General features: G+C 36.0%; 1 protein-coding gene across 5 annotated transcripts in view; it reads left to right on the top strand.

Moving 5' to 3' along the window:
• LOC116774845 (protein Skeletor, isoforms B/C) overlaps positions 1-17,155 on the top strand; it is a 31,801-nt gene that overhangs the window by 11,587 nt on the left and 3,059 nt on the right. For 3 of the 5 annotated variants that reach the window (XM_032667621.2, XM_032667622.2, XM_032667623.2), the window contains exons 3-13: positions 3,034-3,218; positions 4,256-4,418; positions 6,799-6,926; positions 7,105-7,242; positions 13,523-13,622; positions 13,747-13,931; positions 15,230-15,424; positions 15,508-15,624; positions 16,273-16,432; positions 16,593-16,786; positions 16,864-17,091. In XM_032667621.2, the coding sequence (XP_032523512.2) occupies positions 3,034-3,218; positions 4,256-4,418; positions 6,799-6,926; positions 7,105-7,242; positions 13,523-13,622; positions 13,747-13,931; positions 15,230-15,424; positions 15,508-15,624; positions 16,273-16,432; positions 16,593-16,786; positions 16,864-17,091 (1,793 nt within the window). Of the gene's footprint in view, positions 1-3,033; positions 3,219-4,255; positions 4,419-6,798; positions 6,927-7,104; positions 7,243-9,808; positions 11,272-13,522; positions 13,623-13,746; positions 13,932-15,229; positions 15,425-15,507; positions 15,625-16,272; positions 16,433-16,592; positions 16,787-16,863; positions 17,092-17,155 lie in introns of those variants that run through there. The other 2 variants (XM_061524078.1, XM_032667624.2) reach the window with 2 other exon arrangements.

A 17,155-nucleotide genomic window follows, 5' to 3' on the forward strand; every position in this document is an offset into this window, starting at 1 on the left:
TTAATTCGATCGCCGAGGAGAGACTTACATTTTATTTTCATCGAATCTTCCGCTGTAACATCGGATTAACCTTATTCTGGAAAACAGCTCGTGGTCGTGGCACACCACAATAACCTCTACCGTTCACAGAACAAGGGTCATAGTTGCTTTCCCGGAGTTGAAAGGCCTTCTAGGGCTTCGGCTTAGTGTTTTTTCACCGCGATCGCTTACAGTATCACTCACTTGAAAAGTTTTGAAAAGTAAAATTGAGAACCGAGTTTCATCTCCGGACGTGTTTTTTGTCTACAAATGTCACAGAGAACAATTTAAAAACTAACATAGACTCGATATAACTAAGACATAAGAAACACAAGGCAGAAATACAGGCGAATAAATACTGTGTTGGGAATTTTGTCCAGTGTTGTTAGAGGAACAAAGGGACTATTAACATCACACGTTATCACAAGGGTCCTATAAATGGCATTAAATGCGGGGGTCACTCGCATTGTCTCTCACACAATACGCTTCGTTGAACAAAGAAGCGGGACAATAACATTTATAGAAACACTCATCTATTAGGAAAATAAGTTGACGATGATGATTTAAACATTCATTTTAGTTCATTATATATTATATGATGTTTTAAGAATTATCATATAAGTTTAGGTAACGTTCAGAAAACTAGGAACTAGCAGCATCTGAGAAATTGTAATGATTTGGATAGTATTATGTATTACAATTGTCGAATTAAGTTCTATAAAGACGCAATATACGTTACAAACAGCGAATATAAAATGTACAAATAGTAACGTGTGAGTGTTATCTTAATAATGATTTGGTCGGTGAAGCACCGTTTCGTTGTACATATGTAGGTCTAACGGTGTGCTCCGATACATCTGAGACACGCGCGATGCTCACTAACAGTATATACATTAAAAACTATTATTTCACTTTATTATTTAAGGTCACAAGCGACAACGGTAGACGTCAGTGTAGTACGCAGCGCGTTAATAAAGTCCCTGAAATATGATGGAGTCATTTCGAACCCATCACGAGCACTCGGAATGTAATCGTGACGGAGGAAATGTAAATTAAATTTAAATCTGAGCCGAGGAGATGTCGAACGAGAGGGAGGGACTTAGGGAGGCGTCACATACCATGTAATATTATAATATATAATATTACAATCGACAGATATTCATTAAGACCTATTTATGTGTAAGCGTCTTTAACAATTACACGACTTCCGGCTTCTATTTAATTTATGGACAATTTTTTGGTTAATCTTAAATTGTTAGCATGGAAACCATTTAAATATATATTTAGTTTCTTCTCCGTGCCACGGAAGGCAGAGGTAGCCATTGCTCTCATCTACTACATATATAATTGCGAACAACTTTTAGGTCATGACGAAGCTCTAGCGCTCCTTTAAAGTTTCTTACAACAGATTAGTTACATTACCTTTTTTTAGAACCCGAGAATTCAGATAGGTTTCAAAAAAACATACATTGCCTTTTTATGTTGCTGTTTTGGTTGGTCGGTTAAAAGTTTTAAGAAATTAAAACTCCATTAAGAATCTGATAAGAATGATTATTATCATTCGGCGACAATGATGTATATAAGAGTGAGCTGTGAATGTGAACATTAGACATTTTAGTTTAAATAATATGTAAAATACTCTCAAAATAAACACACAACACACATGAAGCACTCGTCGATTAAGCGAATTAATTTTTATAACGTTCGTTAATAAATTTACAGGATTTAAAATCCGCGGATGTGGAAAGTCCTCATCGCGATGTCCACTCATGACCGCTTTCCAATTAGCCTCGACAATTATTGGCAGATCCACCGAAATTATGGCAGGGTGTTGAACGGAAATACACTCTGTCATACACGAAATAGGTTTTAATTTTATTTCTCAAGTTCTCTACAATATTTTACTTGGTAAATAAATTGTGAAGGGTTGAAATATTTTGGATTTACTAAGTACATACCACACATCGCCGCTGCTCTCTACATATCGTAATTCTGTTTGATGGAACATACATTCCACATAAAGAAAATTATAATTTGAAGTCACTTGTTACAGCCATCCCGCAACTTAAATGATCTTTTCGTTCTCTGAGCTAGACTTTTTAGTTTTCCGGGAGTTCAATAGTTTACCATATTAGCCATATATTAGTTATATTATCATGTAGTTTAATAAAATTATTTTCAAAAGGTTAAAAGGTCAGCTCAAGCTGCGGTAAGTTTTAATGTTAACGCTACTCTTATCTTTGGGTCAGCGACACGACTGCTAAATCATCCGAGAGACGCCGGCGCTAAAGGGATTTAGAGGAAAATCCGATCTCAAAAGTTTTTATTACTTAAATCTCTCAACGTGCCCGGGTTATTTAATATGAAGATGATTTTAAATTACATTTGAAACAAAAATGTAACGAGCACATAGTTTATGATAATTAATGAAATCCGTCAGTCGTTATATAATGTGTATAAAGTAAAGGTCACATCTCAAATCTATATAATAGTAGTCCACGTTAGGTACGTTCAGCTTTCACTTCTTATTGATAGTTCAACACCCATACTCTAATTGTTCAACTTTCTTTTCCTTTCTATAGCGTCCGGTAATATTCCGTATTAATAATTCAATCTTCATAATCACTCGGTTTAATTGAATGCATCCCACACCAGAGAGAAATGAATAAAATTAAATTTTATACATAAAGTGATATATGAGATAGCGACTCTGATATCATGAACTGATTGTGACAGTGAACTCCACCAGCCGGTTCACTTTGAAACTTATGTTCATCCAGGTCTTCGACGTGTTTTTATATTTCACAGGCACCTTTTAAATAATGGCTTTTCTTTTCGGGTCGAGTCGTTTAGGCCATGGCTATGGCTTATAATAAATAACTATTTATCGTAAAATAATATTTTACGATAGAAAGTCACAGTCGGAGCTCAATGAAACTTTTACAGTAAAAGATTCGCTCCAAAAGAATAATTAAAAGTTATATAAAATATTAAATGTGTACTTTTGTCCTGTAGCCGCTTACTTCTACGTGGGAACGTCTAAAACCCCGAGCGCGACGGGGGCGACACGTGTCCGAGACGAGCGCGGTATGGACAGTCCTCTGAGAAGATACCGGGGAGAGGGACTCACAGTTTCGCTGCCAGAGGGAAAGACACTCAAGGATGTCTCCTGGTTCGCTGTCTGGTGCGACGAATACTCGGTGAGGTTACAGTTACAAGACATAACAAAGTCAACATAATAACTATGATAAAGTAAATTCAAATATCTCCTACCCAGGAGGACCATTTGTTCCTCTTCATCAAATGAGTTCTGCATAAAAACGTTGAACACGAATGCTTACCGTGGCTTCTTGGTTGTTTGCTTTTGTATTTTTTACATCAATATTTATTTCAAGAGCAACTCAACACTATGAGCTTCTCAAGATGAATATGAAATAGCTGGATCTATCTCATTCGTGATCATTTCCATCAGCGTTATGGTCTGTTCTTTGTCATGTTCCGCCGAAGGATCTATTTGTTTTATCTCGTACCGATGTTTGTAGCGACACGTCAGATGGGCGGAAGGTGCTCTTGTCACGTTGTCAGTATTTTTCTCATAGTTCTAATGTCTTGATTTTGATTATTTTTAAGATAATGTTAAACTTTTTTGATATTTAATCGCTTGTTCTACTTTTTATAACGATTTAAACTGATCTCCCATTTGCATATAGATGAGCGTTAAAGTCTGTATTCTAATATGTTTTGGAAATAGCTTCGAGAGATACAATTTTTATTTCAGGCTTTAGACTCGCAGTAACTTTATTTGTTAATCTCATCTTCTGTCATGTCATCGGCCGCGGCAGGTCGGCTTCGTATAATTTATATTATAGTGAGTTTCGTGTTAGTCGTGACATACAAAGCAGAAAATATACGGTATTTTAATATTGCAATTTCCTTGTAGCTATGAAACTATTAGTCGGTTTAGTGAAGAGAATTATATTTAATATCCGGCGTCAGAACCGTAAACGAAATTCAATTTAGGATTTGCTTATTAATAGTTATTGGAGGAATTACAGTTGAGTTACCATCGAGGGAGATAATTAAATTCATGATTCGGTTTGGTGTTTCTGTAAATATTTCCTATATATTATTTGTAATAGTATCTACTACATAAAAATATCATATTTTCTATTAGAATCGTTCTCGTTAGGGTGTATATTGATTGCAGAAACAATGTAATTGGTGTCGTTGTCCTCAGATCAACTTCGGTTCCGTGATGATTCCTCGTTCCCTGGAGTACCCCAAGCCAGCTCGCCTATCTCCCCTGCGAGGAGTCCACGGCGTGTGGTCGGAGCCTCTGGTCATTGTGGACGCTCAGACCCTGCTTGTGCCAAACTTCTCATATGATGGAGAGGCGCCCGGTCAGTAGCATGTTCAAATTTAAACATTGTAGTCATGACTTTTCAACAAAATATTAATAAAGCTAACGAAATGATATTCGCTAAAGAAAAAATACCCTTATTCGTAATACAAAATTATGGATAGAATTTCGTATGGTTCTTCCAAAAACTTATAGAGGAGAAAAAGTATCACGATTAAAAAGTAGAACAATTTAATTAATTATTTAATGGAATTCAAATTGTTCAAAAAGATTAGATATGAGGGACAGAGTACAAGCCTCCTAACTTCAAAACTATTACTGTTATATTATTCTATTAACATTAACAAAATAAATCTCATTCTGTTTGCAAACTAAACAATGATTTTAGTAAGAAACATATAAAAATGTAATGTTTTATTTCCACCGAACACGTTTTTGTTAAACGATAAATCAATTACACTCAAATTATCTCGGTTTGTCTTCGTTGCGTAAGAGTAAGTCGCGTCATTTTCGCAACAAACACATAAAAAGGTTCTGCAACATGCATCATACAGCAACATCGATTTACCACAAAAATTAAAGGTTACGAAATCTTCGAGAATCGAAATGTTATAATGAAGCAACCAGAATTACTTATAATAACAACCTCTCCTAATGAACGGCACTAACAGTGAAATATATTCTCTTTGTATAAAGATCCTTGACAAAAAATATATTAAATTTATAACTAGAACAAATTGCCTCAAACGAGAGCGGTTATTATTTTTAATGGAGCCGCGATGTAATTATGAAGTCGTTAACGTAATTTCATCTTGCCCTTCTTAATAAGAACAGATCCTACGACCAGGTCAGTGAGAGCAACAGTCTGAGACACTGATACAGCAGGATGTTGGAGGGATGGTGTGAGGAAAATATAAGTTTTATATTTATAATATTTTATTAGTCCAGCAACAAGCGCTTGTGTACGGACCGCGCTCGCTACATTTAATAGTCGTTCTGGCTCTGAGTTGCCAAATGACAATGGAGGGTTTTTTTTCTATTTTGATGTTGCAATTTCGTTCTATTGTACCGTATGATGGCGCCGACACAATGATAAGTCTTATTTAAGCGACTTTTTGGCAACGGACGGCAATAAAATAAACCGTTTAGGGAAACTTTAGGCGTCGCTTATACTTTAAATCTGGTTTGATCGATCACCGAACACGTCTCGGCATATTTGTGTTATAAAACTCCAATAAAACTTTGATCAAAAGCTCCACATTACATCTAAAGGTGGTGAAGATTGTTTGACTTGAAGTTTACACTCGACAAACACCTCGCCCTCGTACGGTCGTTTGAGAAGTTTTCGTCTCGCTCCGATAACGCGACCATTCGCTGAATGATTCATGCATAACTCACATTACTATTAGATGCTACTAATATTGTCTACTCGATACTGTTCACATGTTTCTTCAAAAATATCATTTATCATTTTGCTGGCTGTAAAATATATCGTCTTAAAATTTTGTTTTCGGGAAAATCAAGACGAATTTTAAAGCCTCGATGTCATTTGAGTTACTACAAATATTAATCGGCAAAATTCTTCCAAAAAGTAATATTTCACAGTTGTTTAGTTTTCAATAATTTATTATCTCATTCGTTATTATTAATTTTATTCTATCGACTCAAAATTATGTCAATGTAAATATAAAACTAGTCATGGGACCGATTAATGACATAAACTTAACATTTGCCTGACGCCTTATAAAATTCATTTCATAAATTATTCAACACTATATTATGTTCACCGTATAGTATTATGTTATAGTCGCAACTGGCATAAAATTTGTTTTAATGAATCTAAATGTAATAAAAAAAAGAAACTTGTAAGAGAAAGTGAAGAAAAAGTTAAGACGGTTATAGAAATAATGATAAATAGTTGTCTAATAATTAAGTGCCAGGTGGTGTTAGGCATGTTGGACCATGGGTTAATAACTGAGTATTATAAGTACATACAATCTTCGATGGCAACCAGTAGATGGAGCTGCCTTCTCCTCAGGGATCCTGTGCATGAAAGAGGAATAGTAGGTCCATCGTACATATTAGGAAATCAAAGGAGGATTTATTAATTCCGGCTCTGGCTGATCAAAGAGAATGTTTTGCTTATACGCCATAGATATTTTGAGCCTCAGCTCTCTATTGACTCCAGCTCGCTTCTACTGCATGAATTCTATACAATCAGTATTTATTATTTATATAACTTTGTGATGTCAATTGTGTAAGTACGGTAACCATTCATCAGTATGTGTTAATTGAATTTAAATAATGATCCATCAAACTACCCGCCATTTTTACATTTCCCATAAACTATAAAACTCTGTGGTGATGCGCTTCTGTAAACATTTTGGCACACTTATTTTAATTGCAATTTCTTTGTTCAGATGCTAAATTCTGGGTTGGTCGCGGTGACAACCCGTCCCCCGCCGGAATCAGGATCCCCGATGAAAACGGAAAGGAGTCGCCGCTGAGGAAGTACTCCAACAAGACTATAGTGCTCACACTGCCCGGGGTCAGTTATACCAACAGAGATATATTAATGGCTCGTTTCTTTTTGTTTCACTTCACCATGTTTGATAGAACAGCGTATGCTTTATATCTCATTGTGCTTCTTTGTTACAAGTCTCCTCTTTGAGTTGGCTATGAATGTTCCGCTACTGTGACTCATGGGACTTATCACGTTTTATCAGGAGCTGACCGTGTTCGATATCGGTCACTTCGCGGTGTGGTGCGAGGCTTTCACGGTCAACTTCGGTCACGTGGTTCTAACCAAGTCAGCCCTCACCAACGTCCCGCCCAGCCTGAAGATGCTCGGAGTGTCGCCGCAGGTTGGTATTCAGACATATTCAATAGAAACATATTCATACAACTTTAGAAGATGAGAATAATAGTATATATTTAGCCATAAATTATGTAGTATATATTGTAAAGTTGTACTCGGCTGGCGGACTCCGGCTATCGGTTTAATATTTAGATAACTAATACATCTTAATAAAACTAAGTTTTTCGGATAACTGCGAGGTCTTTTTTACTCTTTCTTAGATATCATAACTAATATATTGCCAATGTATATTTGACTGACCTCACAACTTCAACAATATTTTCTTTAATTTATCAAAAATTCCAAATATTTCATGTCTATGGTTATTATAATACTAAACCAATAAAAATTGCTCAACTAGTGGGTTCATAATTTATCGAAATATTTATCAGATTTGTAAAAAAAATAGCCTTTCTCAAAATATTTAGAACCTGCTATAAAGTAACTTTGCGTAATCATTAGCATTTCGATTCTAAGTCTAGACATGACCTGATTTGTGAAATTTATTTTTTTTAAAAGAAATTATTTCGTTGGGATTTTTGTAGAACAAATTGCCGTGTAGTGTTTGAGTCATGAACATGTCGCTCGTTTGCTTATTCGTTTTTATTTCTACTATAATTTTAATTTCTTATACATTAAAATATACAGAATAATTCATTTGCTTACAACCTTTTTAGTTTATAATAAAATGTCTCTTAGAAACTATTAATTAGGAAAATATAAATACGCATTTTTTTATTCATATCCGGTGATAACAAAAACAATATGAGTTAACTTTTTCGTCATCGTATAATGTCCGACAGTAAAACTGATTTTTACGTCACATTTCTTCTGTATTTGTGCTCTCTAGTGTATATAAAGACATTTCTTAAAAGTCTCATATTTTTTCTTTGTATAATTTTTACCTTATTATATTTTGTGTTCAATAAATCGTAGTCAGTCGAAGTGTCCCCAACGCTGCGACATGCTGATGTAATATTAATCTTATCGCTTAACTCTTAAAGTTTAGATTTCACTGTTACTTTGTGACTAAATTATAATGTCAGTTTCCTTTTTGCTTCTTCTTATTCGTTTATTGTCAATATTATTTAAAAAATATGTATTATCCAGTCAAAGGTTAACAAAACCTTTTTTTTTTCGTTTCGCAGGTTTTGATATTAATAATAATATTCTATGATATAACTCCATAGGAACATAATTATAATATCACATATGTGCGTACACGAGTATGAGTAGTGTTGTTCTCGTCTATATTAATAAATCGTCAATAAGTGTGATCTTTAACCGGCCGCGGTCCGGCCCGGTCCGGCCCGGTCCGTCCCCGTTCGTGTCGAATCCTTCACCGTTGGTAGGTAACCGTAAGACAGTTGAAGTGGCACACGGTCACATGGTCAGTATCACAACCGTCTATGTAATATATTAATAATGTAACTAATACCACGTCGCGAGCGCCGTCACACGGTCGGTTTGTAGGTTTAATATAAAGCCGACGTTTTACCTCACCGACGTGTTTATTCCAACGAATATGTAAATGACATTAGACGCATAAGATATTAATTACTTTAATTAAATATCTTATCATCCAAGGGCTGTAACGACGCCAAGGTTTTAGGAAGAGTTTTCGTGACAGAATCCAAGGAAATACGAAATAAATCTGTAATATATTCTCATATAACCTACTTCTTACAACGTAAATTTCTTTGAGGTCTTCATGAGCGTATACTGATTAAAAACTGAATTGAATAATAAAATATCTAACCGAAGGAGGTTAAAAAATAGTTCATTAATGTTCAATTCTCGAGTCCTGCAATTGAAGTAATGAAAACTTCAGTTACAGAGCTTGGCCGCTCTCCAACTATAACGATAGTTAAAATGGTGCCACAGATATAACACACCAGGGAATTGAAACAAAAAGAAAGATTCAAATAGAAAATGTTCTTTTACACGACAGCACTATACACGGATATTTTTAAAACAGTTTATTTCAAGATTTGATTAGCCAATTCTCTAAATTACTTCATAACAATTTAGCTCATCGAGCCTTCTAAACACATAAAACCAAAATATTATTAACGTAATCGCATTGCTCAAGTTATTGTGGCTCTCTACTCGTATATTAAACATGAATCAGATAGTTCCTTTACACTCTCGGGAAGTAATTAGCGGATTTTATACAAATGAAATTACTATGAATATTCTTTATTCAATTTGAAAATGTCTTCTATATTCAATTGGTTAATAGTCTTACAGCTTGTTATCTCTTACGTAACGTTCATAACGATATAACTATGGATAGAAGGAAAAACAGAAACACGTCGTTTTTTTAAAGACAGAACGCGAAGGAATATTGTTCATAAGTCATAAAACTCTTAAACACTGGGAGTGGCTTTACGTCAAGGATCATAAAGACATTCTCGAATCATTAACACAATACGACCGACTGGAGGCCGAAGATGTACGACCTTGCACAACCATTTAAAATGTATTAAATATATACGGCAACATCACCCACATCCAACTCTATCCACATCACCCTTCCCAAACTCTGTCTTAGCGGAGGTTTCCTATTGCAGACCCGCAACAAGGCGCTGTCATCCGGGGTGTCCCCCGGGGCCCCCACCAGGGCTCCTCCCCGGGCTCGAAGGCCCCTCGTCCGTCTCGACGCCACCACCTACCGACCCCGACTCCTCGCCGGTCCCCCCGCGCAGTCCCAGGCCTCCGAACAGACGCCGCACGCTCAGCGCCGCCGCGCTGACGAGTACACCTCCCCTACACGCCAGCTCATACCTTCCGAACATAAATCCTTTGAGATCCTGAGATCCGAAGAAATAGAACAGCCACCTCATATTCAGCATTCCATAGTAAACGATCCGAGCCTCGGCGAGAGGGGACCGTCAGCATCAGATCAACGGATCCTATCGACACAGGAGTTGTTAGAACAACAACAGTTGTATGAGCAGCAGCGTGTGGCTCTCCAGAAGGAATTGGAACAGTATCGTCGGTTCCAGTATCAGCAGGAACCTCTGCAGTACGGGCTTCTCCAGCAGGGGAAAGAGGAGGGCCGTTAGGACAGGATCTCGTTGACCTTGACCCGGTGTGGGGGCCGGAGGTCGAGGTCGCGGTCGATGAACGGCGTTTGTTAATTCCGTGCAATCGTTTCGAAACCGATCCTTTCATATCCCATCTCAGAAGCGCGCTCGATCGATAGTTTGTTACGAAACAAGCGATTGGTCAATACTAATAAACGGATTCGAGATTCGCGCCCTTCTAAACGATCCTCTCACCGACCTCGGAAACATCTGCGCTTCATTCGTTCCAGTCTTGTTTAGTGTTAGAGATACCGTTCACTATGTTCTGTCGTATCTTTGATCAGTTCATTGTTGACTTACATTTCCTTGCCTCGAGACAGATATTATTGTAGTTGATTCTTATAATCTTTATTGTGTGTAATCTTTATAATTAATTCGGTAACTTTTATATTTATGTACATACAGGAAAAGATTTCAATGTTTCTTTTCTTTTTCTAGTCTTAAAACTTTGCTTTACTCATTTAGCTTAATAGATTATGGCATTATTTTTGTAAGCATTTTCTGCATTTTCTATTTTTGTATATGATGCAATCCAAGCGACGATCATTAAGAAGAAAAAAAATAAAAAATATTTGATATGTTCCACTCGTCACGACACGTCAATATTATTATATTAGAAAATGGCTGTCTTCCGAAATTATGTGCAATATTTTATGGTGATTAAGGTCACGTGTATATAAACAAATTGATATAATTATTTTTAAACAGCAATGATTGTGATACCATTATAAAAGGTGACGTGCAATTTTCGTCTGTGATACTTTTCACTTCGTTACCAACATTTAAAATGTGTTTCGCCATCAAGATATGCCATCTACTGTTAGTTGGGATATTTATTGAGAGGTTTTATGTCACTGAAGAGCCTTTGTAACTTCAACTTAAGTTTATTATTACACGATGTTTGTACGAAGCTTTGAACTCTCAGAGCTAATAAAGCTTGCCACATACCAAGACTTTAATTTGTCACAAACACACAAACACACAGTCTAACTAATATCTAGTGCGGCAACTGTCAGAAAAGTTGCCTTCGCCGAGCTCATTAGTTAATTTATGGTCTCGTTATGTTAATTGTTAAATACTTGAGGTTTTCTACAGTTCACTATTGAATTTCACAATAAACAATTTGTATAGTAAATAAACGTAGACTATGATGTCACAGACATTTAACATATTATCTGATATAAAAAAATATTTTTATATAGATAATGATTTCTTCACGTCAATGATGACTATATAAGAATTACAATTCTCATTTTTTTTTTTATTTTTAAAATGTTCAAGTAATGTTTAATAGCTCATTTATCACAGTAAACGAATTTAAAATTCTAATGAATGATGTATAATGAAAAATCTACCGAAACGAGCAGGAGTCACACTTGAGAATATATTTTACAAAGAAAATAACCTGTGACAAACACGTGGTTCCCTTCAGGATGAAGAGAAGGATGGACGGGCTCAAGGAACATACGGAATAAAGAAGAAATGTTGACCGAGGCATTCCGAAATCCTCTGGTCTGATTCGCCTCTTAAATCCCACTAACATTAAAAGTGTGAAAGTTTCAGATATATATGCATAACTGTGTGGATGTTTTTTGCTTTTGATGTTAAATGTACTGAACTTATTTTCTAATAATGAAGCTTAGACATCAGCACAATACCTAGTCTGTAATTTGTCTTGTCATTCCCCATAGTTTGACGACAACACATAATAGTTGCATTTAATTAGAAGTCATGTGACACACGATAAATATCCCTGACGGTTGGTTATCATGGAATACGTTAAGGACAGATTAATATTTATTATCTTCTGAAAACTATATCAAAGAAAATGCGTTTGAACCACGAACAAAAATGAGACCTTTACTTGCCCTTTAGGCAAAGATTCGCTGTGAAATGAATCGATTAAGAAATATCGTATAATCGTTTTAACTTTTAATTTGAGATTGATCGATTTTGTATGCACGTACGGTGAATAAAAATTAAAATTAGAAATCTTGAACTATTCCCAAAATCATAACGTTACACGCCGTCGTATCCGAATGATATTTTTTTATGATTCTATATTTGATGAACAAATTAAATGAATATTTAATATACTGTCTGTTTTACGAAACATCAATAGAGTTGTCAATGATACAAGATAACTAAAAGCATTCACACGAGGTGGAATTACACAACTGTCATGAAATGACATCGGCCAATCGGAACGCTTCCAAATATAATAACACAGTCCAAACGAACCGCACCACGCCGTCTCCGACTGCTTCCTCGCCGTCTACCCTCCAAGTGATGTTATCGGTTGTTACCAGAGGTTGCACACTTTATCACTGGCGCCTGTAACTGGCACGTAATCTGATAAATTGACTCCATTATTTTCTTAGCCGTGGCGTGTGTGTTGTTTGATTCCGTGTAGTCTTGTATTAGTAGATACTCGTCGTTTTATTAAAGTCAATGTATTATGTTATACTTGTCACTTCTCTTAACAAGTGTTATTCTTGTGTATAATTATTACCGTCAATTCCTACGCCGATACTCGCAAATCTGTACAAAGTTTCCGAATACAGAATTCCGCTTGTCGTGTTTATTTCGTGTAAAATAATAAACAAACTTAACGCTTGCGCCAATAATTGAATATAAACTAAAATTGAAAGATAAACCTCCCTCATAATAAAACTTACGTTATTTCGAAGTGATTGAATAACAATATCTTAGCAAAATTAGATTTAAAAATAAAAAGGTTTATGGAATAATGAAGCTAAAACCTGTGTGATAGAGCATATTTTTGGATGTGCTATTTTGTATTTGACACAATGTTGGTAGTAACCTGGCCGTATCAAATATTTATGTGGCAAAGCGTCTGTGGAAGCTAATTCGGTAACTTTAACTCGACATCGAAAATCGATATCGGTTCAGTGATTCAGTCGCAGATGTCACATTCATAATATTTATATTTCCACGCTCGGGTTCATTTATATTCTGTACACAAACGAGTTATTAGCTATGTACTATTTTCTAAACATTTTTTGGTCGTTCTTTGATTGAAATTTAGCGAAGTTTAATTTGATTATAAGTATATAATACTGTATAGTTTATCGTTAAGACATTACAGTATGTAAGCTGCTTAATGTACACATGCATGTATATCAGATGGGGTAGCCCTTTCCTGCTACTTGAATAGTGACGTTATGTTTGTTTCAGTCAAAACTGAACTGCGAGGTTTTGTTCGACGAGCTCGCGTTTGAAGTCCGTTGGGCCATCGCCGGCAGCAGCGTCGTGTTACAATTAGTCGCCAAACTCGGTAATGTTTGTCGATACACTGATTTCTTAAACTAGACTTTAATCAATAAATATGTACCTCTCTTGGGTAAACTAATATTTAATGTTTCTTAATGTTTCTTTTCATGGAAGTCGTTTATTTTCAGAGGACGGTGAATACATGTCGTTCGGTTTGTCCGGGGACCCGGAACACTCCGTGATGATAGGAGGTGATGTGGCAGTCGCCTGGGTCGATAAAGAGACACTAAAAGGATACTCCGACGATTATTATCTGGAGGGAAAGAGCCAATGTGCCGGAGGAAGAGGCTCGTGTCCCGATACCAGCATTAGAGTTGGTTCATTTTTATATGTACTTGACAAAAAATACCAAACATCACTGTTTATTTGAACTCGTTATATTTTATTTGAATAAAACGTCAAATAAATGTATAGAGTTTACGTAATGATATGTTATGATAGAAATACGAATTCATTGTCATTGAACGATAAAACTGGTACGCATGAGGGATAGAATCGTGTAATCGTGGGCCAAATATGCCTTATATCATTTTAAAAGAAACGATACTCTTACACTGCTGAACCGATATTAACCAAACACAACTGGAAACCACCGCAAGGAAAACTGTTGTCAGAAGAAAAATAAAACGCATCGAAATCGGTCGAGCCGTGCACCGCGACGCGGCGCCGAGCTGCGAGGCCAGAGACGGATACACACATGAAAAAACACACACTAACAGAGAACATCTCTCTTTTAAATCAAGGGATAAAAATGCATTACCTCCTGAAAATACTATATAACTATGGTTTCGTATAGTCATTATAAACCTGATTTATTATTTTTTAAATTAGTGTGTTAATGAAATTCATTATTTGTCAGCTATTTTGTAAATTTTATGTAAAACACATTAAATGTCAAACTAGTTGTATAATATATACTTCTACTTATGTTGCTTCGTGAAACGTCTCTGGTAACCTTATTGCGCCGTGACCTATTGGACGGAGGCCAAACATCATTTAATGCAATATGATAGATTAATCCAATTTTGGATCCCAGATTGTTATCGGAGGCAGGACGCGTAACGTTTAGCGAACTCTATATAAGCCCCAGGCGCCGATAATATCGAATCATACAGTATGTGCAGGAGATTATTTACATACCCATAATATCAGTTTCTCAAAATGGCAACAGAGTTCTAGCTCTGTAAAGACCAGAATCGTTTGGCAGAATTTCCTCATTTCGAAGAGATTCGATTGCTCCATTGCCCTTGATGTAGACTTCGCATACTTAAGACGAATTTCCGTATACATAGTTTAGGAGAGCGCCGAGATTAACACAAAATGAATTTTACGTAGATATTTCGTAGAAATCAACACTGAAATGTTCAAGGAACGAATCATGGCAATTTGCACGAGCATACGTAATATTGCTCAGCCCGTACGCATCTCAAATTTAAGAGCAACGGGAATTGTGATAAGAATTTTTGTAGAAAATATGCTGAGCTAGTTATGAGGCGAGAAGCTAATGTTGAACTTTTATGGCACTGTTTATGAACGTAGCAGTAAGAATAAAATATTAACGAAAATATGAGAAATACTTAAAATAAAATAAGGCAATTTTAAATTTTCCAGGAAAATACGAGTTCCATTCGTCTATTAAATGCTGCTCTAGTGAATGGCTACTCCATAGTGACGTACCAGCGCCCTCTGAAGGCGTCCGACGAACTGGACCTGCCGGTGTACACAAACATCAGCCAGCCAATCATATGGGCCATTGGACCGCTGAATTCTAAAACACAAGTCTCCTATCACCAACACTTTACTAAGGTATAATATTATATTAAGCCATGTACTATTTTATATTACGTAGCATGTTTATAAAACAATGGTGCATTTATGGTTTTATGTAGGGGGATAGATTTATTGAATTTGGAAGACCTCCCCTTTGGAACTGCCCCATGCCCGAGGGTGAGGAAGACATGAGGCTCTCCGGAGAAGACTCGACGGGGCCCAGCGAAGAGGAACATGTAAGTGTTCGCACTATTAATTACAGTCCATGATTTTTAGACAAATGTTACAGTAAAGTAGTATCAATCAATTCCCGAAACCAACTTCGACTAGGACATAGTTTATTTCTTATTCTTAAGTTGCTGAAACAAAAGAAATTTCAAACTGGAAAATCGTCTTATTGTTAAAAAAAAATAGTTTAAAAGTTTTTTTTTTTTTTAAACTATAGGATCTATTTTAACATGTATTTTTGTAATTGTTTAATGTTATTTTCAAATATAGAACTTTTACCAAATTATAAAACACACAATGTATCGAAACAAGAACTTAAATTATGATTCAGTAGATTTTCTTTCTATTAGCTTATAGTTACAATTTTTCGTGCAAAGCTTAACGTACGTAGGGGAGGCATTTATCAAACAAAGCGTTCTCGCGTATGTAAATCTGGAGGTCGTCAGGATAATGTTCCAACATCCAGGGATATTTGAGTTTTATTCAAAACCAGATTTAGTAGCATCGTTACGATTTAACGTTTAAACCTTCATAGTGTGTAGGTGACTAATAGTGTTGGGTTTAGAAACTAAATAGCTTAAATTTTATAAAAGAATAACTTAATTTACAAAGTTATAAATTAAAATAGCATTTTTAAATAATAAAATATTTTTTAGAAGGTAGTGATAAGACCCAATCCAGTGCCAACCCCAAAACCTACTTCTAAAGTAATTCCGTGGGATATACCCGGCATCCAATGCTATGAACCACCGGATGGTATATTTTACGCTCAGATGGGACCGACTGGAGGCAAGCAAGGATACTCAGCTATTACAGGTACGCATCCGTTAAGACATGAAGTTTTCTGTTACCTTAGTTTTTATCTCTACATTTGTTATATGTTATCTTTTATTGATATATGTGTGACCGTTCGTTTTTTTAATATTACTCAATAAAGTAAGTTACGATGAATACTATATATCCCTTTTATACTTAGGCCACGTTGGTTGGGGAATTTCATGGTACATCAACGGCTTGCTGATTCCCGAAATAAATGTCGTTCGAGGAAAGAAATACACATTCGTAGTAGAGGGAGGAAACAATCCAGATATACCGGCAAGATATCATCCCTTCTACATCACTAACGATCCTGTAGGCGGATATCATCACAAAACACCCGAAGAGAAACAGGTCGGTATACTGTATGTATAATCATTGAATAAAATAAATAAAATAAAAGTAATAAACGGTTCTCTATTTATTTACAGGGCATTGAAATATACGCCGGCACAAGACGGGCTCGCAACGGCGAATTACTACCGACTGGGACGGGTCGCCTCTGCAATTGGACACCTGACAATAATGGACCAGAAGCTGATGAATATCCAAGTTTTGGTGCCTATCAACGGTCGTTGACCTTAGTTTGCGAGGAGGGAAACCCAGGAGTGGTGACGTGGGTGCCAGATGAAAATACTCCAGATACTGTCTATTATCAGGTAGAAAACTTGGTTCTTTTAATTTTCACGTTGTTTATATTAATTCTTTCCATTACTTTGTTTC

This window comes from Danaus plexippus, chromosome 23 (genome assembly GCF_018135715.1).
Source record: "Danaus plexippus chromosome 23, MEX_DaPlex, whole genome shotgun sequence".
Lineage (NCBI taxonomy): Eukaryota > Metazoa > Arthropoda > Insecta > Lepidoptera > Nymphalidae > Danaus > Danaus plexippus.